This window comes from Schistocerca piceifrons, chromosome 5, assembly GCF_021461385.2.
Source record: "Schistocerca piceifrons isolate TAMUIC-IGC-003096 chromosome 5, iqSchPice1.1, whole genome shotgun sequence".
Taxonomy (NCBI): Eukaryota; Metazoa; Arthropoda; class Insecta; order Orthoptera; family Acrididae; genus Schistocerca; species Schistocerca piceifrons.
The window spans coordinates 233,869,111-233,894,877 of record NC_060142.1 but is presented as its reverse complement, the minus strand read 5'-3'; the positions used below and the strand labels follow the sequence as shown (position 1 = coordinate 233,894,877).

At 39.6% G+C, this 25,767-nt stretch overlaps 1 protein-coding gene across 1 annotated transcript in view; it reads right to left on the bottom strand.

The window, feature by feature from the left end:
• Positions 1 to 25,767, bottom strand: part of LOC124798347 (meckelin) — a 197,893-nt gene that overhangs the window by 18,888 nt on the left and 153,238 nt on the right. The window contains exons 12-14 of the mRNA XM_047261705.1: positions 24,619 to 24,799; positions 8,072 to 8,200; positions 7,813 to 7,915 (exon numbers count right to left, since the gene is read on the bottom strand). Coding sequence (XP_047117661.1) covers positions 7,813 to 7,915; positions 8,072 to 8,200; positions 24,619 to 24,799 — 413 coding nt within the window. The remainder of the gene's footprint in view (positions 1 to 7,812; positions 7,916 to 8,071; positions 8,201 to 24,618; positions 24,800 to 25,767) is intronic.

Genomic DNA, 25,767 nt, shown 5'->3' with positions numbered 1-25,767 from the left:
CCTCATTACTACTTATCAGTATCCCTTGTATTTTATGATCTGGCAAGTATCTATTAACATCTTACTGAATATTTTTGAGCCCAACCTATTCAGACATAGACCATCTTTGGCAAGACACGTTGCACTTAGAAATTTTTTGGGATCAATGAAAGTGAATCCTACTTTATTGCACTGCTTTTTAATATTGCCATTTGTCCTCTGCACATAGCTGTCACTCACCAATCTCCTGTACATAATGCCACTGAATTTTATTCTGGAATTTGTGTAGAGGCTTCTGGTTGTTCGAATAAGGTTCCTGGTGTGGTTTGCAATTTCTTCTTCACTATTGTTTCAAAGCGAATTTGTTCCCACATGGATAAAAATACATTTGAATTTAAGTTACCCTTAACTGCTGCACTCTCGCTTGAGTTTAAGACATTGTTTAGATGTTTATGCAATTGATGTGTCACGATTCATGGTCAAACATAGATTTTGGAATTATGAACAACTATGTTTTTCAACAGTGAGTAACCTAAAATAAAGAATTCACTTTCTATGCCGTCACCACCAAGAAATCATCAATCTAGTCACAAATTTCACTTAATATGCCATATGTTCATACTTTTGAGAATACGTGAATGTGTGGTGCTGAGTCAAATGCCTTTCAGAAGTCAAGAAACACAGCATCTACCAGACTGTCTTGATCCATGGCTTTTAAGATATCATGTGAGAAAAGCAGGAGTTTGGTTTCACATAACTGATGTTTTCGGAATCCATACTGGCTGGCTTGAAGGGGGTCATTCTGACCAGGATACCTCAGAATACATTTGGATGTTATGGATATTGGATGGTACTTTTGCGGATCACTTCTTCTGCCCTTTTTGTAAAGACACATGACCTGTGCGTTCTTCCATCCACTGGGCACGGTTTTTTGTTCCAGGCATCTTCAGTATATTATGGTTACAAGAGGGGCTCACTCAGCCACAAATTTGCTACAGAATCTGATAGCAGTTCCATCAGGCACTGGAGCTTTGTTTAATTTCAACAATTTTACTGGTTCTGAACAAATGTGTGATAGTGAATTGTGTTGTGACTCACCGATCTTTCAAAGTGCCGCCGCGCAGTGATGTGCGTCCTCTACATGCGGCACTGTCTGCCAGCCAAGCAGCAGCAGCGCCACCTAAGCGGCCAGACAGACAGTGGCCGCTAGACTCGGACTCAGTTATGATTTGACTGTTAAAGTGTACACACGTCTTACTCCGTTTACTTGATCTGTGACTTTCATGTATTGTGTCTTCCTTGAAATATATTTGTTCAACTTGAAGTTATAACAATTGGCGACGAGGATGGGGTTTTTCTTTTCCATCGTTGACCCACATGTTTCTATGGCTACTTTAGAGCAACTAATGCAAGGTCTCATAGAACAGCAAATGCTTCTCGCAAATGCGATTCGTGATTTCGTCGCGGCATGAAATGCGGAGCGTCTCTCATCGTTGTCTCTACCTCCTTTCCCTCCTTACGATGAGACGGCGGAAGACTGGTCTGATTATGAAAAATGTCTTTGACAGCACTTCTTGGCATTTTATGTCGCGGACGAACAAACATGTAAGACTCTGTTCGTTTCATGGATTTCACCTCAAATGTATCAGTTGTTGTCGCAATTGGCTCCTTTGAAAGATCCTGCGTCTTTGTCCTTTGCTGAAATGTGCTCACTTCTGTCTGTCTAGTTTCAAACGCAAACGCATGTGGTAGCCTCTTGTGTTGCCTTTTATCATTGTCAAAAACAATCGAATCAATCCTATAGCGCTCCGGCTGCTGAACTTCACGGCCTCAGTAGGAAGTGTCAATTTGTCACTGAAGTTCACAAAGAATCCTACGCCGATTCCATGGTATGGGACGCTATTATCCGATCGGCGCCCAACAAAGAAGTTAGGCAACGTGCCCTTCGGTTGGCAAATCCGACTCCAGATGAAGTCCTATCCATCGCTCAGCATTTTGAAATTTCTCGCGCCGCTGGAGCGCAAATAGAGGCATGGGGCGACGTTGGGGAAATACAATTTCTGTGTGATGTTGATGAAGCGTGTGGCGTGTCCCCACCGGCCGACGTGGCCGCAGTATGCTCCCAAGCACAGCCTCGGCCTAACCATAAACAAACCTCTAAGAAACTGCAGCAAAACCCACAGCAACTTCCTTCATGTCCGCGGTGTTTTACGAAACATTCACAAGAAGATTGTCCACAACTTTGGGCCATGTGTCACAAATGCAAAAAAAAGGGTCATGTGTCGTCCGTTTGCAAATCCGATCGCATACATGATGTTCATGAAGAAATGGAGAGCTGTATCAAATCAGTATTCAGACAGAAGACCACAATAATAACAACACAAGAAGCAGGAAACATATTGTTTCATTCCTAGCATACATATCTTCATCTTATACCAAAAATGTAATTATTATGCATACACCTTAATCCATGATGCTTTACAACATATTCCACATAAAGAAACACAGCAGTAAGTAATAAGGCTACCAGACCCATTTTTAAACCAAACAAGCATTTGCTATGGCACAAGCTACTGATCAGCAGCTGCAAGAGGATATGGTTGTTTCAGAAGTGAACCATATCCCACAGTTTCATGCATACAATTCCTAGCTAGACATTTGAGAACAAATAGGGTGGTGTGCATCATATCCACAACCAGCACCTTTGTCCAATCCCATAGTATCAGCTAAAATACTATACCCTACCCCCTCACCACACACTCTCCAACATCTAACTCTATGTTATGAAATTCCATCTAATTACTGATCATAAACATCTATGTAGTTATTTTTGGGTTGTGCAGAACAATCCTTGGGTATGCAGCACAGTGCCTAAAGTTTCCTTTAGTGCATACAACCATTAGATTCATAAGAAATAAATTTCAAAACATGCTATTTTCCCAGTTATTGATGGATCCTGACCATGACTTCAACAAATATGGTACAGTATACTTCTAACTAGATAAGGATATTAGTTAATTAATAGTGTTTTTCCAAAAATGGAACAATCACAGAATTCACAGAGTGTGATTCTCTGCTCACATGGTAAATTTCCAGTGACCCTGTATTATGAATTCTCTTGCACAAAACATGTCCTACAAATGCTAAAAGGGAACTGGTGGTAAACATCAAAGCAGACTAACAGTGAATGGTCATTCTCTTGTCCAGATGACTGCAGGTTTGCTGCCACTTTTGCATAAAGGGCACACAGAGATACCATGCACAAAAAACAGTAGCTCACAGACATATGCACTGTCCAGAAAAATGGTACACACTTGTCAAGTATGTGTGGAAAATCATGTACCACCACAATCAGTGTTTACTCAATGGCATGGAATCATGGAAATGACTCCATATTGTTGGAAAAAGTTAATTATTTCCACTTACAACAAGTTATGCAGGGATGAAGAAATGAAGAGTTGCATCAAATCAGCCTTCAGACAGAAGACCACAACAATAATTCCTAAAACAAATTTACCTAGTTTTGATGGATTATCAAACAATCCCTATGTCACGAATTAGAATACAACAGCACAAGCTGCTGTAAAAGCCTTTCCATTTTTTCCCTCACAGGAGAAAACAGTCCTCAAATCAAAGCAGTTCAAGAAATTCTGCTAGCTAAAAAGAGTAGCTCGTATCTCATCAGTCCCATTCAATCCACAAAGATACAGAGAAGCTGAATACCTTGTTCAGACTTTCAAATCACAAATTCAGAGATTTTAACTGAAACATCACCTACTGAACTGACTATCACTCTTTACCTAAGAGTGTATAGGATCATAACAACCAAAGGGAAGATTAAAATCACCCTGAAATCAACATCACACCCTAGAGTTCAATTCTGCCATAGCAGTGTACACCAGGGCCTTCAGGACGCACCTTTAGTGGACATCAGCCACAGCAACGGCCACTCATGGTGGCCAATGTATTCAGTTTTGCATGCAACAGATCTGACTTTCTTCCAGTCTGCATCACCATATTGGGAGGGACTTGAGGCCTCTGTTAGGCTCACACCACTGCAGCAGGTTCCACTGATTAGATTTCCCACCATCATTGAAGACAATATAGAGCTACCACTGATGCCAAAAGGCCAGAAAACCAAGTCACCTCCAAATACATTGTCACCTCTGAAGGCTTGGCAAAACAGATGCTGCCACTAAGCCACACGTCAGTCCAGGTGGTAGCTTGGTAGAGTATACATCTCAGAACCATCTCAGTGCTTTGAGCCCTGCGCGTTAACTTCTCTCTCTCTCTCTCTCTCTCTCTCTCTCTCTCTCTCTCTCTCTCTCTCTCTATACTATGACTATGAGGAAGACAAGGGAAACAGAGCGAAGATGACTGTAATTAATGTACAAAGCTTGAAACTTAAATAGTGGCAAGTATTTATTTACAACTTATACAAGACAGATACATGTTTCAAGTTTTACTGTCCTTCAGAGTAGTCACCAGCACTGTGTGTATGGCCTGTTGATAGAAATGTGGAAGTTGTAGGATGTCCTTAGCGGTGCTCGTCATGTTGATAATCTGAGTGGAGTGGTCTATTGCCCAACAAATCTCTGTAACAATTCTGAAGCGATAGCAATGAAGTGCTTCCTTCATCTTATGGATAAAACTGAAGTCACAAGGGGTTAATTCCAGGGAGTGTAGCGGGTGGTACAGCACTTCCCAGACCCATCGACTGAACATACCACTAACAACTTGTGCAAATATGCACCCGAGCATTGTCCAGCAAAATGATGAGCAGGTCCTGCAGAAAGTGTTACCACTTCTTTCTTTAAGCTGGTTGCAGGCTGTGTTCCAAACATGAACTGCTTAGAGAGAGAAGCGGCAACACTTTCTGCAGGACCTACCCAACATTTTGCAGGACAATGCTCAGGTGTATAATGGTGCAAGATGTAACTGATTTGCTCAGTCAGTGAGGCTGGGAAGTGCTGTACTTCCCAGCGGAGTCCCTGCACTTAAGCCCTTGTGACTTCAACTTCATTACTAAGATGAAGGAAGCACTTCATGGCATTCACTTCAAAATTGTTACAGAGACTCATAGGCCAATAGACTGCTCCACTCAAACTATCGATACAACTGGGACTGCTGAGGGTATCCTACAACTTCCACATCACTGGAAATGAGTTATACACAATGATAGTGACTACTTTGAAGAACAGTAAAACATTGAAACATGTGTCTATTTTGTACAAGTTGTAAACAAATAGTTGGCACTACTAAAGTTCCAACCCTCATGCATAGTAGATAACAAAAAACATTGTACAGATGTCTTCTGTTTGAAGACTGGTTTGAACACCACACTTCTGGGCATCATCCTGGTAGAGGTAGTATGCCACTATCTTCTTCCAACCTCTGAACAGACATATCCAGCAACTTGCAGGTGAACCTAAAGTTTAACACAGACTCCAAACCATGGTGCAACCCACCATTTTTCTCATCAACAAATGTTATAAGAGGTGCAAGAATTGATAAGTGGCAGATAAAACTCCTAGGACTGAACCAATATCAAACCAAAACTCTTTAAATACATATCTACATCTAGATCTACATCGATACTCTGCAATCCACCATATGGCATGTGACAGAAGTTACCCCGTACTACTACCAGTCATTTCCTTTCCTGTTCCACTCACAAATAGGATGAGGGAGAAATAACTAACTATATGCCCATGTTGGTGCCCTAATTTCTTGTGTCTTATATTTGTGCTCCTTACACATAATGTATGTTGGAGGCAACAGAACTGTTCTGCAGTCAGCTACAAATGTTGGTTCACTATTTTTTTTTTCCTCAATAGAGTTCCTCAAAAAGAAAGTTACCTTCCCTCCAGGGATTCTCATTTGAATTCCCAAAGCATCTCTGTAATACTAGTGTGTTGTCTGAACCTAGTGGTAACACACCTAGCAGCCCACCTCTGAATTACTTCGATGTGTTCCTTTAACAGAGCCCGGTATGGGTCCCAAACACTCAAGCAGTACTAAAGAATAGGTTGAACTGGCATTCTATACATGGTCTCCTTTACAGATGAACCACTCTGCCCTAGAATTCTCCCAATAATTGGAAGTCAACCATTTGCCCTTCCTACCACAATCCTAACACTCTCGTTCCAATTCATATTGCTTTGCAATGTTATGCCCAGATATTTAAATGATGTGACTGTGTCAAGCAGGACACTACTAATGGTGTATCTGAACATTATGGGTTTGTTTTTCCTACTCATCTGCACTAACTTACATTTTTACACATTTAGAGCTAGCTGCAATTCATCACATTAACTAGAAATTTTGTCTAAGTCATCTTGTATCCTCCTACAGTCACTCATCAATGACACTTTACCATACACTACAGCATCATCAGCAAACAAACACTGATTGCTGCCCACCCTATCCACCAAACCATTTATAGAGAATTACAGCAGTCCTACTACACTTCTCTGGGGCACTTCTGATGATACCCTTTCTCTGATGAACATTCGTCGCCGAGGACACATATTGGGTTCTATAAATTAAGAAGTCCTTGTGTCACTCACATATCTTTCATCTTATTCCCTATGATTGTACCTCCTTTAACAGCCTGCAATGGGGCACAGTGTGAAACACTTTCTGGAAATCTAGAAGTGTGAAATCTGCCTGTTGCCTTTCATCCATAATCCGAAGTATAACATGTCAGGAAAGGGCAAGCTGAGTTTTCCAAGAGTAAAGCATTCTAAAACCATGCTGATTCGTGGACATAAGATTCTCAGTCTCAAGAATATTTACTGTATTTGAACTGACAACACATTCAAGAATTCTGTAGCAAACCAATGTTACGGATACTGGTATGTAATTTTGCCTGTCTGTTCTTTCGCCCTTCTTATACACAGGAGTCACCTGTGCTATTTCCAGTTGCTTGGGACATTGCGTGTGCGAGAGATTCATGACAAATGTGAGCTAAGTACTCTTTGAAAAACTTAATTGGAGTTCCATCCAGACCAGGTGACTTATTTGTACTCAACTCCTTCAGTCGTTTCTCCTGTGCCAGGGATCCTTATTACTGTCTTCCATATGGGAGTCTGTTCGATGGTCAAACAACGGTATGTTTGTATGATTCTCCTGTGTGAATGATTTCTTGAACATGAAACTTAAGACTTTGGCTTTCGTTTTCCTACCTTCAAATGCTACAGCAGACTGTTCAACAAGTGACTGGCTGGAAGCCTTAGACCAACTTAGCGATTTTACATAGAACCAGAATTTCCTCTGGTTCTCTGTCAGATCTTTTGCTAAGGTATGACCATGGTAGTAGTTGTATGCTTCGTGCATAGATCTTTTCATAGATGCACAAATCTCTAATAACATTTGCCTGTCATCATTCGTAAGTTCTTTTGAACTGAGTGGGCAACAGCCTCTGCTTCCTCAGCAGTTTCTGAATCTCGTTATTGAATCATGGTGGATCTTTTTCACCCTCAATCCACTTACTAGGCACAGTACACAGTCAGCTACTTTACACTGAGTCAAAGCAGATAATAGTGACTGTATTTATGGATTTTAACTGTGTGTGACAATGCTAGACAATGTGTTTTCTTTTCTTAAGGGCTGGAATATCTTTCAGTGGACACTTTCCAACGACTAGGGAGTATTTCTTTACCATTTCCTTTGGTTGTATTGTGCAGAAATGTGCAAACCTGCAGCCTCCTCATGTAAGATAAATAATGAACAACTTAAGGTAACTTCACCACAGAAGTAAAAACTGGTGAAATATTTCTGGGCTTTCAACTCATAACAACAAAGACATCATATTTATCAAGAAAAGTTTACCAGTATACAGGACTCCTTTGTCAGAATTCTCTGCAAATTCTATGTCCAGCAGGGCCTCCACAAACAATTTGTCTCTGATTTCATAGTCTAAGTCTTTCAAAGCCTGTAACAAGAACCAGATAAAATTGATAGTGAAAATGAAAATAAGAAACCAATGAATTTGCAGTGAGAACATTGCTAAAATATGATGATTTTTTTAAAAACTGTGGAAATTAAAAAAGCAGTTTGTATTATTAAAGACCACTACTGTAAAACTTACATGATCTAAAAATGCTGATAAAAATTTGTTCAGATTTTGATAAGCTTGTAGAATTCTTTCAGTGTTTCCAATTGGCATTTTTGTCCGAAGACCAGCAGCAGCAGATAACCGTTTGTTGGGTTGTATTACCTTTAAAAAACATTTAAAAATACTTATGAATAATCTGATAACACAAAAAATTGATGTTGCAGCTGACTCAGCTATTTATGCAAAATGAAACAAGTCTGGAATCTGGGATACGATTTTTTCATGTTGGCTTTTGGAATAAAATTCACAATTTCACTAATAGCTCTATTCTGTGAACTCTGAACATCCTGTCCAGTTTTAGGTTATTTTATTTATGTTCTCCAACTGTACCCTTGTCAGCATTTTTCACAATCTGCTTCCCTTGGCATAATGTTACACATTACTTGCTTATTTCGTAACACTTTAAGTTTTGAGGGACAACTGCAGCCATAAGTAGACATCTTGAATCATAACCCCTTGGCTGCTTTTGTAATTTAAAAACTCGTTTCATAGCAGCCGAGTGGTTATTATTCAAGATGTCTACTTCTGGCTGTCAATGTCCATCATACAAGATAGTGTGTAATAAATTGCTTAGAAAGGCAAAAGGACATTTTGCAGGCTTTTGAGTCTCAGCAAAGCACAAACTAAAAGTAAGATGTAATCCGATGTGGCTTCTATGCTACAAAACAAAGCTTGAGATTTTATTGCGAATTGATGCGGCAAGAAACCGAGAATGTTTTACATACAAAACCAGTTGTTAAATAAAGTATTTACAAGTGCAGCAAAACGTTTATAATTCAAGATGACTTTTAGCTTCATTTATTTCCTATCAGAAGCAACATGAATTCCAACAAATAATTGTACTTAATTACAGAAATCAACATCTACACTCACACTGATTAAGACAACTTTAACAGCTAAAACATTTTTGCAATTGTGTTCCACCACTGTCACTGACTAATCCATTGCTGGCAGTAGTAAGACACATTGTAAAATAAAAGAAACAATTTATTAAATTTTACAATAAGTCACAAGCAATAAGAAATTTTCAACCAAATCTTTTTATGATTCTCCCAGTGTTATTTCCTTGTTCGCCATGTCACATTGCAGTTGTTTAAAAAATGCAACATTCATTCGGTTTCTTCAACCTGGGTGGATCTACAACTTTCATTTCCATTTAACTAACTTGTCTTTGGATCTCATCACTTCAGTTCTCAGTTTTTTAGGACAACATTGATGTCCTGGAGTTATTTCTACAGCAGTTTACGTCCAGTCATTCATGTTTCCCAGATTTTCTTTCCATTGGCCCACATAAGCATTCTCTGGTATTTGTACAAGCTCTTTGGTGTTCTTCACAAAGCTCATCCTTAATTTGAGTCATGAACTGCAGTACATGTACCTGTGCAGGAAACGGTTACAGTTTTTTGGGGCAAAGTTTTTCTTGATGGGTTTGAGACCATCAGTGATAATTCCGCAAGTGCTGTTTAGTGCAATATCAACCTTATTTGAATGGACTGACTGAACCCACATGGGAAGGAATATTCAGCTGCAGAGTAGTGCAGCTCAAAAGATGAAGTGCACACGATCGTGGGGTTTGCTACCCATGAGGATTTGAACAGCTTACAAAGCAAGTTATAGTGCATCTGGAATTGCAGTATCAAAATATCACAATGATTATTGGAGGTGCTGCACTCAGCCTCGTGATGCCACTTGAGGAGCTACTCGACCGAATAGTAGCGGCTTCAGTCAAGAATACCATCATAACGACCGGGAGAGCGGTGTGCTGACACCACGCCCTTCCTATCTGCATCCTCCTATGATGGTGACACGGCGGTCAGATGGTCCCGGTAGGCCACTCGTGGCCTGAAGACGGAGTGCTTTATTGGAGGTGCAATACCAATCAAGTGTGGATTCATTTAAGGTCCTGCATAGCTTCCAGCTTCTTTATTTCACAGGTGGACTGTATCAATTTGTGCCTTTGATTTATTGGAGGTGGTAGTGCCAGGGACCTTCAGTGGCATCCTTCTTCAAACCATAGCCATCCTCTCCCCCTCTTCTTCTTCTTCTTCTTCTTCTTCTTCTTCTTCTTCTAGTGCCATCACAGCTGCAGCACTTTCGCTTGACTGAAAAACAGAGTTCCCTGCTCATATGTAAAGTCCACGTCAAGTTTACAAGCCAAGATCTTCTTCTTCCTCATCCTTTTCTACCAGGTACCTTTCCCTGAAGAATGTTCTGCAGCCCTTTATACATGTTTCCATTTGTCACTGCATGTCCATTAGAGGATAACAGCTTCAGAATATGTTGGAACAAAGAGTAACCCTGTCAGTTTGTGTGACTTCAGGTGACAGCTGTGTACTGCAATACTGCCTAGAGAAACAGCACTGTTAGTATGAGGCTGGAGAGTTCAGCCAGCTGTAGTATTCTCAATGACAATAACATGATGAGCACAAGTAAAACTGAGCAGCCAGTTTTTCTGTCTGTATGGGAAAATCTCTTTCTATTTGTGTGATGTGGTGAAGTTGCAAAGTGTTTAGTATGTAACAAAGAAGTATGGAGTATTAAGGGATGTAATTTATAACATCATTATTCTGTGTATCACACAAATGAATACGATAAATATCAGGAAGAAGTACATGACACAGTAATGTCAGAATTAAAGGAATATGTGATGTGGAGGACTATCAAAATAGTGAAGTGACTGTCAGGGTGTGCTACAGAATAACTTTTCATGTAGTCAAGAAAGTAAGGCTGTTTACTGAAAGAGACTTTGTAAAAGAAGTGATTGTGATGATCACTGAAGAAATTTGTCCATATTTGATAGAAGACTTTAAAAGAATAAGTTTCCCTCTAAAACTATAATGCAACATATTTAGGACATGCTTGCAGATGTCCCATAGGAACTAGGTGATACAACACAGAGGGCTGTACATTATTCCTTAGTTGTCAATGATAGTGATGGCGTATCAGATACTGTGTAATTATAAGGGGCAGTCAAATGAAAAACAAACTCCACCATAATACACAGTCCACTCGACAAGTGGCCCCAGTGTTGTTATGTTTCGATACTCTCACCACTGGGGTGGGGGAACAGCATAGTTCACATCACAGGTGCAAGACATTGTTGGGTTATGACCTTGATAGCTGACAGGCTGGTCCAGGGTGTTTGTCCAGTTGTTAACAAGGAGGCAAGCAAATAAAATGACATGTGTGCACAAGTGGCTGAGGAGATTCCAGGAAGGGCATACATCACAGCGAGACAATCCGTGCTGAGGACATACCCATCAAGCCATTGCCCCTGATGTGATGGGGCAGTTTGAAGGCCTTATCCACATGAATCACAGAAGATTAAAGTGATGTTTAAGTCAGCATTAGTCATGGCTCCATGCATGCCATCATCAAAGACCAGTTGCATTACCACAAAATCTGCACAGAGTAAGTGCCACATCACCTTACAGAGAGACAAAAGACGAACAAAATGGCATCAAGTCTGAGTCATCCACTGCAGTACTATGAGGTAGAGCATGCATTTCTGTCCCCTGGTGCCACAATTTTGATCCCAAGGCACATGGCAAAGCCAAAATTGCAAACATCACAAGTCTCCCCCCCACCAAAGAAATCCAAAGCTGTAACCACATGATCCAGTAAGATCATGATGACCTCCTCCTTCGACTACAGCGGTCCTCGGCCCATTGAGTTCCTCTGGTGTGGAACCACAATTAATGCACAGCACTATGAAGACACTCTGCAGAAACAGCAACATGCCATAAAGTCAAAATGCCCAGAAATACTGTCAACAGACTCATACTGTCGCAAAATAATGCCGACCCTCACACTGCTAGTTGAATGAGGGCTATGCTTCAGCAATTTGGTTGGGAAACATTGCAACATCCTCCCTACAGCCCGGATCTTTCACAGTGTGATTTTCACTTCTTTGGCGACCTGAAGAAAGACGTGCATGCACACTGGTTTGAGTCGGATGAGAAAGTGCAACAGTGGGTGCAGTTGTGGCTCCATCAGTGGCCAATTGCTTTCTATGAGACAGAAAATGACCATCTTGTCTCCCAGTAGGATAAATGTCATAATGCCTGTGGTGGTTACTTTTGAAGGGAACCATTCCATGATCTTGTTGTGGTGGGTGTTCAATTTTCATGTGACAGCCCCCCACAGCCATTTTCATTAGGGACATCACTGACAATCTGAACACCATAGAGGAATTATTGGATTTAGCTCCCCTTACGGGCACCACCACACAGCTGGACTTTACAAAGGTGCTGAAACAGCTGTTAAAAACACTGGCCAGAGTTGGAATATGCTTGTTTCTGTCCAACAGACAGGGCTCCATCTATGTTATTGTCAGTAATTTTGTCTGTCCTTGGTACTCCTAGCAATATCCTGTACAGCCACATCTCAAATGCCTCAATGCATTTGCCAAGTCATCTGTGCCAATGTCTAGATCTCAGCTCCATAGAAATGGATGGAAAATATGTACAAATGTAGAAATTTTAATTTTGTTTCAATTAAGATGTGATGGCTCTTGAATACATTAGTCATTTAACAAAATGCTGTGCTGGCTTCCTCAAAACAGTCTTTAATTTCTTGCAAGTTATGCCATTGGTTGTCAATGTTACTCCCCTGATATGGATTTTTGTTTACTTGACAAGAAATTTACGATTAGTATTGAGATGACAGTTTGCTATTTCTTGCTGATGACGATTAATTCTGCTTTATGCTGATTTCAAGGCCATAATGCTCACTAGTTTCATCGATCTGGGATACGAGGTGTTGAAGACTATTTAAGCCATCAGCAAATATTGCAGTATCATCAATGCAGCAAATATTCTTCAGCTTTTCTGCATTCTAGAAAATTTTCCTCTTCATGATGAAATGAAATAGAAATTCTGACATCAGCTGCAATTAGGCAGTGAAATAAATTCAATAGTGACAAGTAAAAATTTGTACCAGATCGGGGTTTGAACCTAGATTTTCCACTTTACGCAAACAGTTACCTTAACCACTTCGCCTATCTGAGCATGCTTCCTGTCCAACCCATATTCCCAACTTGTATGCTACTTACATATTGCCCCCTATCCATGATTCTCACTGCTCGCAGACACACACTGATTCCCACAAGAGTTTAGAAGAGAGTGTGCATCTACATGAAAATGACCTCTAATGGCCGTCAAGGAATATATGTATTGTGTCTGTTATTTCAGATAAGTTCAGCACAAATTTTCACTTGTCACCAATGAATTCACTTCAATGCCCGAATGCAACCAATGTTAGAATTTCTGTTTCATTTCATCATGTATGTATACAGCTGTAGGATCAAGAATAGTGTCTTCTTTCAGAAATGTCCAAAAGAACAGACATCACATGTATCTAAATTCCTTCTTTTAATAGAGGAAAACATTCCACATGGGAAAAATATATCTAAAAACAAAAAACAATATATCTAAAACCAAAGATGATGTGACTTACCAAACGAAAGCGCTGGCACGTCGATAGACACACAAACAAACACAAACATACACACAAAATACTAGCTTTCGTTTCGCAACCAACGGTTGCTTCGTCAGGAAAGAGGGAAGGAGAGGGAAAGACGAAAGGATTTGGGTTTTAAGGGAGAGGGTAAGGAGTCATTCCAATCCCGGGAGCGGAAAGACTTACCTTAGGGGGAAAAAAGGACTGGTATACACTCGCACACACACACATATCCATCCACACAGCCCAAACTCTTTGCCTCTGTATATGTCTGCTTGTGTCTGTATATGTGCGGATGGATATGTGTGTGTGTGCGAGTGTATACCCGTCCTTTTTTCCCCCTAAGGTAAGTCTTTCCACTCCCGGGATTGGAATGACTCCTTACCCTCTCCCTTAAAACCCAAATCCTTTCGTCTTTCCCTCTCCTTCCCTCTTTCCTGACGAAGCAACCGTTGGTTGCGAAACGAAAGCTAGTATTTTGTGTGTATGTTTCTGTTTGTTTGTGTGTCTATCGACGTGCCAGCGCTTTTGTTTGGTAAGTCACATCATCTTTGTTTTTAGATAAATTCCTTCTTTGTTATTTTCAAATATTGGTCCTCTAGATGAGTTCTCTCACCTGAAATTGGACTGTGCAGGTACAAGTTCTGGTTCTATCAATAACTCAAGATGAGTCAGGATTACACATTCAAAGGCTCTGTGGAGATTATATGGGAGTAATTGGCCTACAGGTCTTAAAATTGTCAAAGTCTCTTCTGGATTTTTAATAGTGCAATTTGACATTGCCTGATACAGTTGCTGAATAACGTAAAAACTTTTGACTTTGTCCTAAAAAATTTTTCTGGCCCATATGTCATTTATTCCAGTGGTTTTGCCACATCTACAGCTGCTCACTGCTTCCTCAGTTCAGTATTTTTTCCTGCCATAAATGATTATGGGTACTTTTTAATGGTCTTTCCTTTTTCACTCTTTCTGTTCAGAGCAAGCTGGAGAGCAGTTTTGTCTGTGGTGATATTTGAAATGTTCCTACTTTTTGGTGGGTCATTATTTAAGTTCTTGAGTAAATGCTAAGCTTTTTGACTGCCATATCAATGGCATCTTCATTGACTACACCTGGTGCATTCCTTACAGCTACACAACAGACACTTTTAAATATCACACCAGCATGCCGCTGGATGAGCTCACTCTTCCATTTCCCACTGCCTCCGAGGGAGGGGCGCCATGCATACATGCCAACAGAGGGCACAAAATTCACATGACCTCACTGTTTGTGACTCCAATTGGCCAACACATCTTTCTAAGCAGCCACACTCAAAGCTTCATCCAGAGACTCAATGAATCAACACACTTATCAACCCAAGTTCAGAAGAATGCAGTGAGGACAATACATAGACATAGCATGACACACTAAACTTTACTACATGTCAATGTTGTATCAGGAGTCAAGACTTTTGTTTCTACATAAGAATGCAGTGAGGACAATACGTTGACATAGCATGACACTACTGAACTTTACTATGTATCAATGTTTTATCAGGAGTCAAGACTATTTGTTTCTATCAAGAACATTACTGTCACTATATATAACTCAGTGCCACAGAAAGTCCTACAGCTCAGTCAACTGAGTACCATGCAGGGAGACAGACATGTGCATATATCTCTGTGTGTGTGTGTGTGTGTGTGTGTGTGTGTGTGTGTGTGTGTGCGCGCGCGCGCACTTTTTCCTACAAGATTGAAAAAGGAAATGTATTTCGAAAGCTAGCCAAGCTCTGTACCTTTTATTTGTGTACCTATCGACGATGGAGCGCTTCTGTCTTTCAGTAAGCTGTCTCCTTGATTCCTAAATAATTTGTAATTCTCAAACAGAACTTTCCGTACATTGTTATGTATATAATAGTTATTAAATATACATATTGTAAATAAATTATTAATATGTTACCTTTTTGTAGGTGTCTGATTTTATGTATCGGCCCTTTCAAATACTGATACATCAGTCACTTTTCCTAGTTTACTATAAGTGGATTGATAAAAAGATCTACGCACCAAGCAGCAGCAGAAGAAAACAGACATAAAAGTTAAGGAAATGAGCAATCTTTCAGAGCCATTGGCTCATTCTTCTGGCAGAAGGGTTGGACGGAAAGGAAGAGGGATGAAGGAATAAGACTTGTGACGTTTAAGAAATGGGGAGGGTTATCAAAAAGTTGGCCAGAACTCCAGAGCAAGAGAGACTTACAAGTTAGGAGGGGAAGAAAAGACTGGTTGTTGGGGACTGCCTCACGGTAGGCACAACATGTGGTCAAACAAAGAGTACATGACATCAGGAGAATAGGCATGTCCACACACAAGCCACAAGTTGATGGCCAGAAACAACACAGTCAAAATCAGTGTGCACAATTGCAAGGTCATCATCAATAAGTCCACTGGAGAGTATGTATTACACATCAGGAGTTAAGACAAGTGAAGCCAAGATAGTCCACAGTAATCCTTACATCTGCTGCTGCCGCTCACCCACATCACCAGCTGTGAGCCGATGTATCACTCCATACCATGTCAAGCGACCTCACCAGTCATCTGTGTGTATCGATACATCTGGTAGGATTACAAGTGTAACTAGCTCAATATAATCTGTATTGGTACTGCCACTTTCTCTTGTCTAACAAAAATGGTACTTCAGTAGTACTCATGCAGTTCTCCACAAATGAGCTTTATTTCTGTGATTGTGAGTCACTTGTCAGATAGTTTCTATGCTTCTTCTCTACACACAGTATATTGCATATTTCAGTAGCAAATATTCATGCTCATTACTTTGCTCTGGATGACAAAAGTTCCTCATTATTTATTGACATCATCATATAGCTGGTTTTACGAAAGACTGTTCTGGTGGTGCGTTACTCCTGTGTTAAGAGTTTTAGCTAGTGCGATAATCACTATCCAAGAGTCACCATACAAAGATTTTCTCTAAGGCCTGTTCCTAAAATGGCCCAGCAAAGTAGCTATGCAGCCCAGTAGGTTTGTAACAATTATCATTTTACCATGTTACTTCATTTGTTAATATTTCTTTAGTCTAGAGGAATATGAGGTTTCAAAATTCTAGCATCAAGCACTGTCCATTTATTTCAAATGAAAAACATTATATATATTTCATATCAAAAATTTTTAATCAAACAGGGATCCAACTCAACATTACTTTGGAACGTTTGAAATAGTACAAAGTTTCAAAAGCATAAGAACAAAGTAGTTTAAAACTTATTATTAATTCCTGACATAGCCTGGCTGGAGAAAAGTGATCTAAAAGTTATGTAAAAAGTTACAAAACATTAATAAAATCTTTAATAGTCAAGATTACAAGTGAAAAACACGAAATGATGACTAGTTTCAGCTGATTATGCAGCTGTCTTCAAATTGACTGTTAAAACATGTAGTATTTGCTCATGTGAGATCTGTCTCTTACATGATTGTCCACTGTGACGCTGACATCTTTGTATCTTAGCATCATTTTACAAGCAGACACTGCATGCTTTTATATTGGTCTGCAGGTAGTGACATGCAATATAGATGGTTTTTGGTATAATATCAATGTTACATTTCCTGAGTGCAATCTTTAACCTTCCGACATTTGATGTCAGTAGATCTACTTAGTAAAATTTCCCTTTATCACCATTCTTGACATTTGCTGAGGTGGCCCTGCTACTTAGTTCCACTGCCCGTGTTAAAGCAGTTTTCAAGAGAGCTTTAATTGTCTTCCAAGCTACTTGAATGACACAAATGATTGAACTTTAAACCTTCTGTATTAACACCTTCTGTATTAACACTTTCTGTAGCAAAAACACTGTATATCAATATACACCTTGGGTACAATGCAGGTTGACAGGTCTGTTTAAAACTTACATGGCTTGGATAAGATTAAGACAAGAAGTATTCTCTACACAAGCCAGTTCGACAGTCATCTTACATTATGTTCATTGTAGCCATGGCCTTATCTTTAGTCTCCTTGTCTTCTAAGCACCTTCAAACAAGGACGCCAAGGAAAAAACAGCCCCACACAGCAGGTGAAAATGTCCACTCGCCGTCCTGTCTTGTAGATGTGATGGGTTCAAGTCATTCTCCCAACTGCACATATTGTAACAATGACTTCCATAGTGGGATGTCCCAACAGATACTTACTACAGAACATCACAAACATCTTTCGCTGTTATGGAAGAATGGAAGTGGGGTATGTCATTTCACAAAAATGTTACACGCGCTTCAGTGGCTCTATAATCAGCTGAAACTAGTCATCATTTAATGTTATTCACTTGTGATTCTGACTATTAAAAGATTTTATTTAAAAAATGTTAAGTTTTATCAAAAACTGTTATATTCAAATAACCTGATTCCTATCCTCAAAAGGCTTTCATTAATATAATAATGATCAAGTTTCTATACAAATGTAAGGCTCAATTTATCCGGTAAATACAGTAAGCATTTATCTCTCAATTCTCGGGTGAAAATTTTCCATTGTATGTATTATAACTGACACTGGGAAGGGGTATGAAAGGGAAGCAGTGGTTGGGAAGGGAGTGAGACAGGGTTGTAGCCTATCCCCAATGTTATTCAATATGTATATTGAGCGAGCAATGAAGGAAACAAAAGAAAAATTCGGAGTAGGTATTAAAATCCATGGAGAAGAAATAAAAACTTTGAGGTTCACCGATGACATGGTAATTCTGTCAGAGACAGCAAAAGACTTGGAAGAGCAGTTGAACGGAATGGACAGTGTCTTGAAAGGAGGATATAAGATGAACATCAACAAAAGCAAAATGAGGATAATGGAATGTAGTCGAATTAAGTCAGGTGATGCTGAGGGAATTAGATTAGGAAATGAGACACTTAAAGTAGTAAAGGAGTTTTGCTATTTGGGGAGCAAAATAACTGATGATGGTCGAAGTAGAGAGGATATAAAATGTAGACTGGCAATGGCAAGGAAAGCATTTCTGAAGAAGAGAAATTTGTTAATATCGAGTATAGATTTAAGTGTCAGGAAGTTGTTTCTGAAAGTATTTGTATGGAGTGTAGCTATGTATGGAAGTGAAACATGGACGATAAATAGTTTGGACAAGAAGAGAATAGAAGCTTTTGAAATGTGGTGCTACAGAAGAATGCTGAAGATTAGATGGGTAGATCACATAACTAATGAGTAGGTATTGAATAGAACTGGGGAGAAGAGGAGTTTGTGGCACAACTTGACAAGAAGAAGGGACCGGTTGGTAGGACATGTTCTGAGGCATCAAGGGATCACAAATTTAGCATTGGAGGGCAGCATGGAGAGTAAAAATCGTAGAGGGAGGCCAAGAGATGAATTCACTAAGCAGATTCAGGAGGATGTTGGTTGCAGTAAGTACTGGGAGATGAAGAAGCTTGCACAGGGTAGAGTAGCATGGAGAGCTGCATCAAACCAGTCTCAGGACTGAAAACCACAACAACAACAACTAATCTATGGGACCATTGGGGGGGAAGGTACAAAGGAAACAGGTTTCGCATCTAGTAGATGAAGTGGTGCTAATAAATTCACATCCACGATGTGGAAAGGGCTTCTTACAAAGCTGACGAGTCTTCCATTTCTACGGCTGTAGTATGTAAGTGCAAATGTTTTCTAGAGGACCCGCTGCAATTGCTGTTGACGATTAAGATGCCAGATACCATACCACCTGGACTACATTTAGCAAATAAAAAATGTATGCTTCAACCCAGGATCAATCCCCCGACCTCCAGCATGCTAACCCAAAACTTTACACACTGCACCAACTGCACAGTACAACCAATATGTACTGACAGAGGTAGTCACCGCACATGTGGTTACAGTGTTGCCAGATTGTCACTCTTTAACATCCTTTTTCTGCAAGATATACTCGCCAGACAAAATTTTTAGAGAGACTTTTTTTATCACTGGCATGCGAGGTGTCATGCTGCGAAGCCTGAGTGCGCGAATTTCCCTTCACCCTGTATGTATGTATATTTTAAATAATATTTCCAAGTGTGGTGTCTATTGGGAATGTAGGACTGGAAGAGTAATGGAGGACTCTAAAGGGTTAAAGAAAGTATTGAGAAGCGAGTGTAAGGAGTGAGAGGTATTCAAATCTAGGGTACATAAAGATGTGTGCTAGGGCAATGGACTATGAAGCCTACTCAGGAAGGATGAGGAGGGCGCACCCAGCATTGATTGGATGGAAAAGGGCAGGTAGGCAGACCCAAGAAAGGCTGACCTGTACTGTGCGGGCAGGGGCACCAAGAAGGGGATTGACCTGTACAATAGTATATCAGGAATTTGTTTAAAGGGGCGTACCTACCAAAATGGAAGGAGGAAGTGCTTTCATAGTATCAACCCATATGTGAGGTATAGGTACAGTGCCTAAAGGAAAAGGGCAGTATCGTGACAAAAGTCACACATTTGTGAAGATTATTCTGGTAAGTTTAAATTCTCGTTTCCACTCACATTGTTATGTTTGTGTGAAGTTACAGGTATTGAAAAGAACACCTTTATTTACCCGAAGTTCCTCTAGATTGTAAAAAGTATTGAATAAATCCATACTTAGAAAAAGTAGCACACGGAGTAAGGGCAAACAACAGCATACACTTGGGTAATGCACACTTGGAATTTACAATTGGAAAGGGAACAGAAAGATTCTTGTCCTTACAAAGTTTACATTGATCAAAAGGTCCACGATTATAATGGTATTAACATGGAAAAGGAAAGAGAGCTATACATGAAGTGGCCTATGGCTAGAAAAATATTATATAAATTGATGGAAACGTAAAGTAATTTTATATGAATACAATATTGATGTATATAATGAAAATTTATAAAATATCGTGTGTTCGAGCTAAGGGGAGGGATATGCAGTGCCTCGAGAATTTCGGGGTAAATTCTAGAGACCCTCGTATGTCCACCGCCTCGAACATGCATTATTTTAGAGAGGAGTGTGGTAAAGTAGAACTGTGTCTACTGCACTACAATTATGTGCGTGCAGGACGGACGTGTATCAGACAGGTGATCGGTGTGGGCAGGTAGTCGTCGAGCCTGCCTAAGAAGTTACATGTCCAGCACAAGGAGTAACTGAGACGGTGTGACGTCTACATTATTGTGTGAACATTTGAATGTTGTTGAAAGAAGAGAAGAGACAATTACTTATTCATTCTTTCTCTTACTTTCATAAGGTCCGGACAGTTGTCTTGTTAAACTTGGAGAGATTTGTAGACTTTATTTATGGGAAAATGAATGTGATAGTTTCTGACGGACTGGAAGGTGTCGAGCTTACAAAAAATGTTTTGGTTGTATGAAAACTGTTATGTGTGATGAAAATACAGTGAGATTGAGTTCAAAGTATTCTCAAGTGTACAGAGTTATTTTAAAAGTATAGAAAATTCCTCCAAAGTAGCATCTTATCTTCAGAGATGAAGTTGTGCAGAACATCGCAGCTGGCTATCCTGAAAGGAGATCGGCGAAGCAATGCCAAGTAAGGTCGATAGCCAAGGGGGAGTATGAGTCTTGCACACCAGTACCACACTGCCACCCTTAATCACCGGAAACTGCCAGAACCGGTCAGTACTGTTGGGCCTTCATGGCCTGTTCGAGCAGCATTTAGTTTAGTTCATTAATATAAAAATCTAGTTTATTAACTACTGTGTCAGCCTGCTCAGGAAGTATTTCAAAAATTGCTTCATCTAGGTAACAAAAGAGAATACATTTTACTTTATGTCCCAATGGTGTATGGAAGGAAAAGTGCACTTGGAACCCCATATTAGGAGGGGCAAAAAAGTGAGCTTAATGAATAGCAAGTAAGACTGTTTATTGAAATCAAGCAATGGAAACTCCAGGTTGGAACAACATCAACAATATAAGGAAAAGATAGTGTGCTACTCACTGTAAGCTGCAGACAGACATAATGGAAAGACACTTACATATCAGCTTTCGGGCAAAACCTTCTTCAAAAAAGGAAACAAACACTCATTCATCCACACAAGCAAGCTCGCTTCACACACAAGCAACTGCCATCTCTGGCAGTTCCAACTGGAACATATTCAGGGTTGCCACAAGTTGCTCCAAGCGAAATTCACTGATATTTCCCTTGGGCGCTGATGACCGTGCAGTTGAGCGCCCAACAAAACCAAACATCATCATTATCATCACTGATATTTCCCTAATTTCCAGAGAAGTTTTAGCATTTTTCCCTGACAAATTTTGAGATCTCAAGGGTAAGTTAAGACAGAAGTTGACAATCTGTCTTCGCAGCTACAGTACAAGAGACAATAGTGCAAGCAAAGAAATAAAAATATATACTTGCAAGCAGAATGGTGTTTCCCGTGTGAGCAAAAGTCTTAAATACTAACATCAACTCATGTTGTAATGAACTGTTTTTAGATGAAGAAAGCAAGCCAAATGGTATATGTGTTTCATTAAGACCACTGACATTATTTTATTTCAATAAAACAAAACACATTTGGTGACAAAAATATGCATTTCCATGGAGTCACAAGACAGATTTAAAATGCTTTCACTGATTTGATAAATAAATATGTAGGCCTCTTAAAAGAACTGTATATGGTGGGGAAGAATTGTATAAGCTGACACTGTAGATGATTGCCAACTACCCACTGTGTTAAATCTACTATTTCACAGATGTTTTGTGATTTTTCTTTCAATAAATATAAGAGTACATAGTTTAAAAACCGCCAGCAACTGATACAAGTTTCTTCTTCTTATCATCCATACTTTGTAACATATAAACCACTTTTGAAGTGCCAAAATGTACTAGAACAAATAAAAATGTCCATAAAATGGTACACTGTACAACATACTTGAGGTGAGGCAATCGCAATTCTTGAAATCAATTGCCCATGGCCTCTGGCCTGCTGAGGAGCACCACAGTCCTGGGTCCACATTACACATTACACCACATACAAAAAGACCCAGCCTGCTCGCAGATCAGTGAGACTAGATCTGACAGGCAGGGCCTGCACATTAGTGGGAACTGAATGGCTTCAGATCAGCATGCCCAATCCATTACAAATACCTGCAGAAGCGGCCTGCAGTTTTGGCCCATCATGGAAATCCATTCATGTGGCCAGCTATTCATGAGCCACAGGCAACATGTTGATGAAATGAGACCACAGTAATCAATGCATGCAACAGATAACTTGTGCAAATAGTCTGATAATCAATAATAATAAGGATAGGTAGCAATTCATCATAAAGATGACTTCTGAGCCACAGACAGGCACTTAGAAAAGAAAATCACACTCTCACAACTAAATTTTCAGCTACAGCTTTGGTCAGAAAATGAGAGGATACACACATTCACACAAGCACTTAAACACAACTCATGCACACATAACCACCGTCTCTGGTCGTTGCATCTACAGTCTCTGAGAATCATATCCAAACAAACCACTCCTCATGCCTCCCTGCCTCTTGGTGGCAGCTGCTAGAGTAGAGGCAAGAAATGGTGGCAGCATTGACTGCAAGCTGAGGGGTGTGGTATGAAGAAGAAAAGAGGTAGTGATGACAAAGTAGAGAAGCAGCTGCACCCAGCCAGCGATGATGCATGACACCTTAGTAAACAAACCATTTCATCTACTGAGACAAAAACGAGATTTTTCCACTGGTTTTTTTTCCCCAAATTTTCCTGACGTTTCCCTGACATATATGAAATTCCCTGATGTTTCCCAATTTCCAGAACCTGTGGCAACTTGGCACTATCTAAGAAAATAGGAAGAAGTCACTGTACAATTGCATCTACATATATTGCAATAAATTGTTAAGATTTATGTCCAGCAGATTTTGGCCCTCTCATGTATTGACAGAGAGGTGAATCAGTCTGGGCCAAGAAGCCCAATGTTGCGTGGAACATGTGCAACTATCTAGAGAAAATGACGAGTGGAGAACTTTTGACAGTCATCTAACAAATTTTCAATAAACAGTATAAGAAAATAGATAATGCACTTTAGTCCAAGCTGCCAGAAATGGCAGTCAAGTGTGTGGGAGGGTGCTTGCTTCTGTGAATAAATGTGTGTGTGCTTCCTTTTCTGGAGAATGTTTTGGTGAAAAGCTAATGTGTAAATGTCTTTTCATTGTGCCTGTCTGCAACTCAGCTTGTCACCTTTACAGTGAGTAGCAACATATCTTTTCCTTATACAGTTTATCAAAAATTAGGTGGGTGACTGGCATAAGTTTTACGTTTGTCATTTTCTCTAGACAGGTGCAGACATTGCTTGTAAAGCTGAGCTCCTCGTTCGAGACTGACACACTTCACCATTAGTAAGTAGAAGGGCTAAAATACAATGTACTTAAATCTTAACAATTTCTTGCAAACAATTTCTTGCAACACCTGTTGATGTAACTGTACAGCGACTTCTTCCTCTTTTTTTAGATAAAGATACCATCATATGATGGGTGTTTCCAAGAGGAGGACAAGGTGATTTTTTAAGTGGAGTGTGTCCTAATAAGCCAAAATGTATACTTTTACAACCAAGTTCTCTACCAAATCATACCTTGTTGGGGAAAGTGTGTCACATTGAAGAATGGATATCAAATTTCTCAGTCACAGTTAGCTTTTTTCAAAGTGATAATAAAAATTTTATGACTACCACATGTAATTTGTGTCAACTTTCTTTATCACGTATAACATGAAGGCAAGAAATAAAAATTGGTCCAGCAGTCATCAAAATGAATATGGAAAAATGCCCAATAATCTGTTGTGAATCCCATCACATGAATTAACTCCACACTCTATATATAATTCCCAAAATCTTAAACAGGTAAAGTACCAGGAACGGAGGCAATCCTTCACCAAAAAACACACCACATTGTAAGGAAAACCCTTAAAGCAATGACAGAGTCTCATTACTTAGTCTATTTTCTTCCACATTACAAATTAACTGCTAAAAGTTATTCCAAAACTGATTAATGATGACAGGTATGCTGGACAATAGTAAGTGCAACATAAATTAGTGCTTTATGTGCAAATTATTTGCACACAGTGTATGAATCAATGTGGAAGTCAAGTAATAAACCTTCTCCCACTTACAGGTGACACAGTAGACATTACTTTGTTGTAATATGCTCTTAGCTGAGGAGGTACAGTCATTTGAAAAGTCTGTTGGTCTGTTCCTGGTAGCAACCCTCGACGGCTACAGAGATCCTCCTCTTCCCGTTGCAGATGGTTAATCATACAATACATGTCTGTATCAGCAAATCCATGTGGTGACCTGTAAGTTGGTACGCAATCAAAAGCAAGGTATATAGTAACTGCTCACTTCAATTTTCTCATCCATAAGTAGCTGACAAATGTGTCTGAGCAGTTTGTACTCTTTATTGTGTTGTAAACAGAACTATGTCACTGGTTAGTAGATGGAATATCTAATAGTTATCAGCCGAAGTGTGTTTTCTAATTAGATGGAACGCAAAACAATGTGAAGTCCATATACTGCACAGAAATTACATTGGTAAATCACTGCTGCTTGGGAAAAAATTGGCAGGATTTGATTACAAAATTAAAAAATTACATTTGACACAAAAAAAAGCCTTTGAATAAGTGGTATAATACATATGATTTAGTAATGTACAACTAGCAATACAAAAACTGGTTGTAGCTGAAATTTGAACTACCCACTATGATACAGAAGAAACCAAACACATTAGAGGGTGCATCTTACTACTCACAAAATTAAAGAACACTTTTAAACATGAAATTGAAAAAAAAAGAAATGCCTTCTTAATACACATTATCAGGACATATCCTCAAAAGATACACAAGTAAACTGTGCCACATCATTCCCAGAATTATAGGCCTAGAAAACACAGCTGATGCCATAAGATGAAGTTAAGTATAGAATGACAGCAAGGAACAACTTCATGTAGCAATGTTTAGCATAATGTCTTCGTATCTTAGTGCAGGAAGCATTGTGTGACAAAAGATTTTGTTTCAAATCTCACACACCACACAACTGTTTGTGATGATTTGTTTAGTTTGTAAAAAACATGAAATTAATAAAATGCACAGTTCTTGTTCTTAAGAAGATATTTCCTGCCCTCAAACGCCATATCATACAGCTCTTTCTTCGCGCGCGCGCACGCACACACGCGCGCACACACACACACACACACACACACACACACACACACACACACACACACACACACACAAAACCACAACCACAACCTGTCCAACTACAAT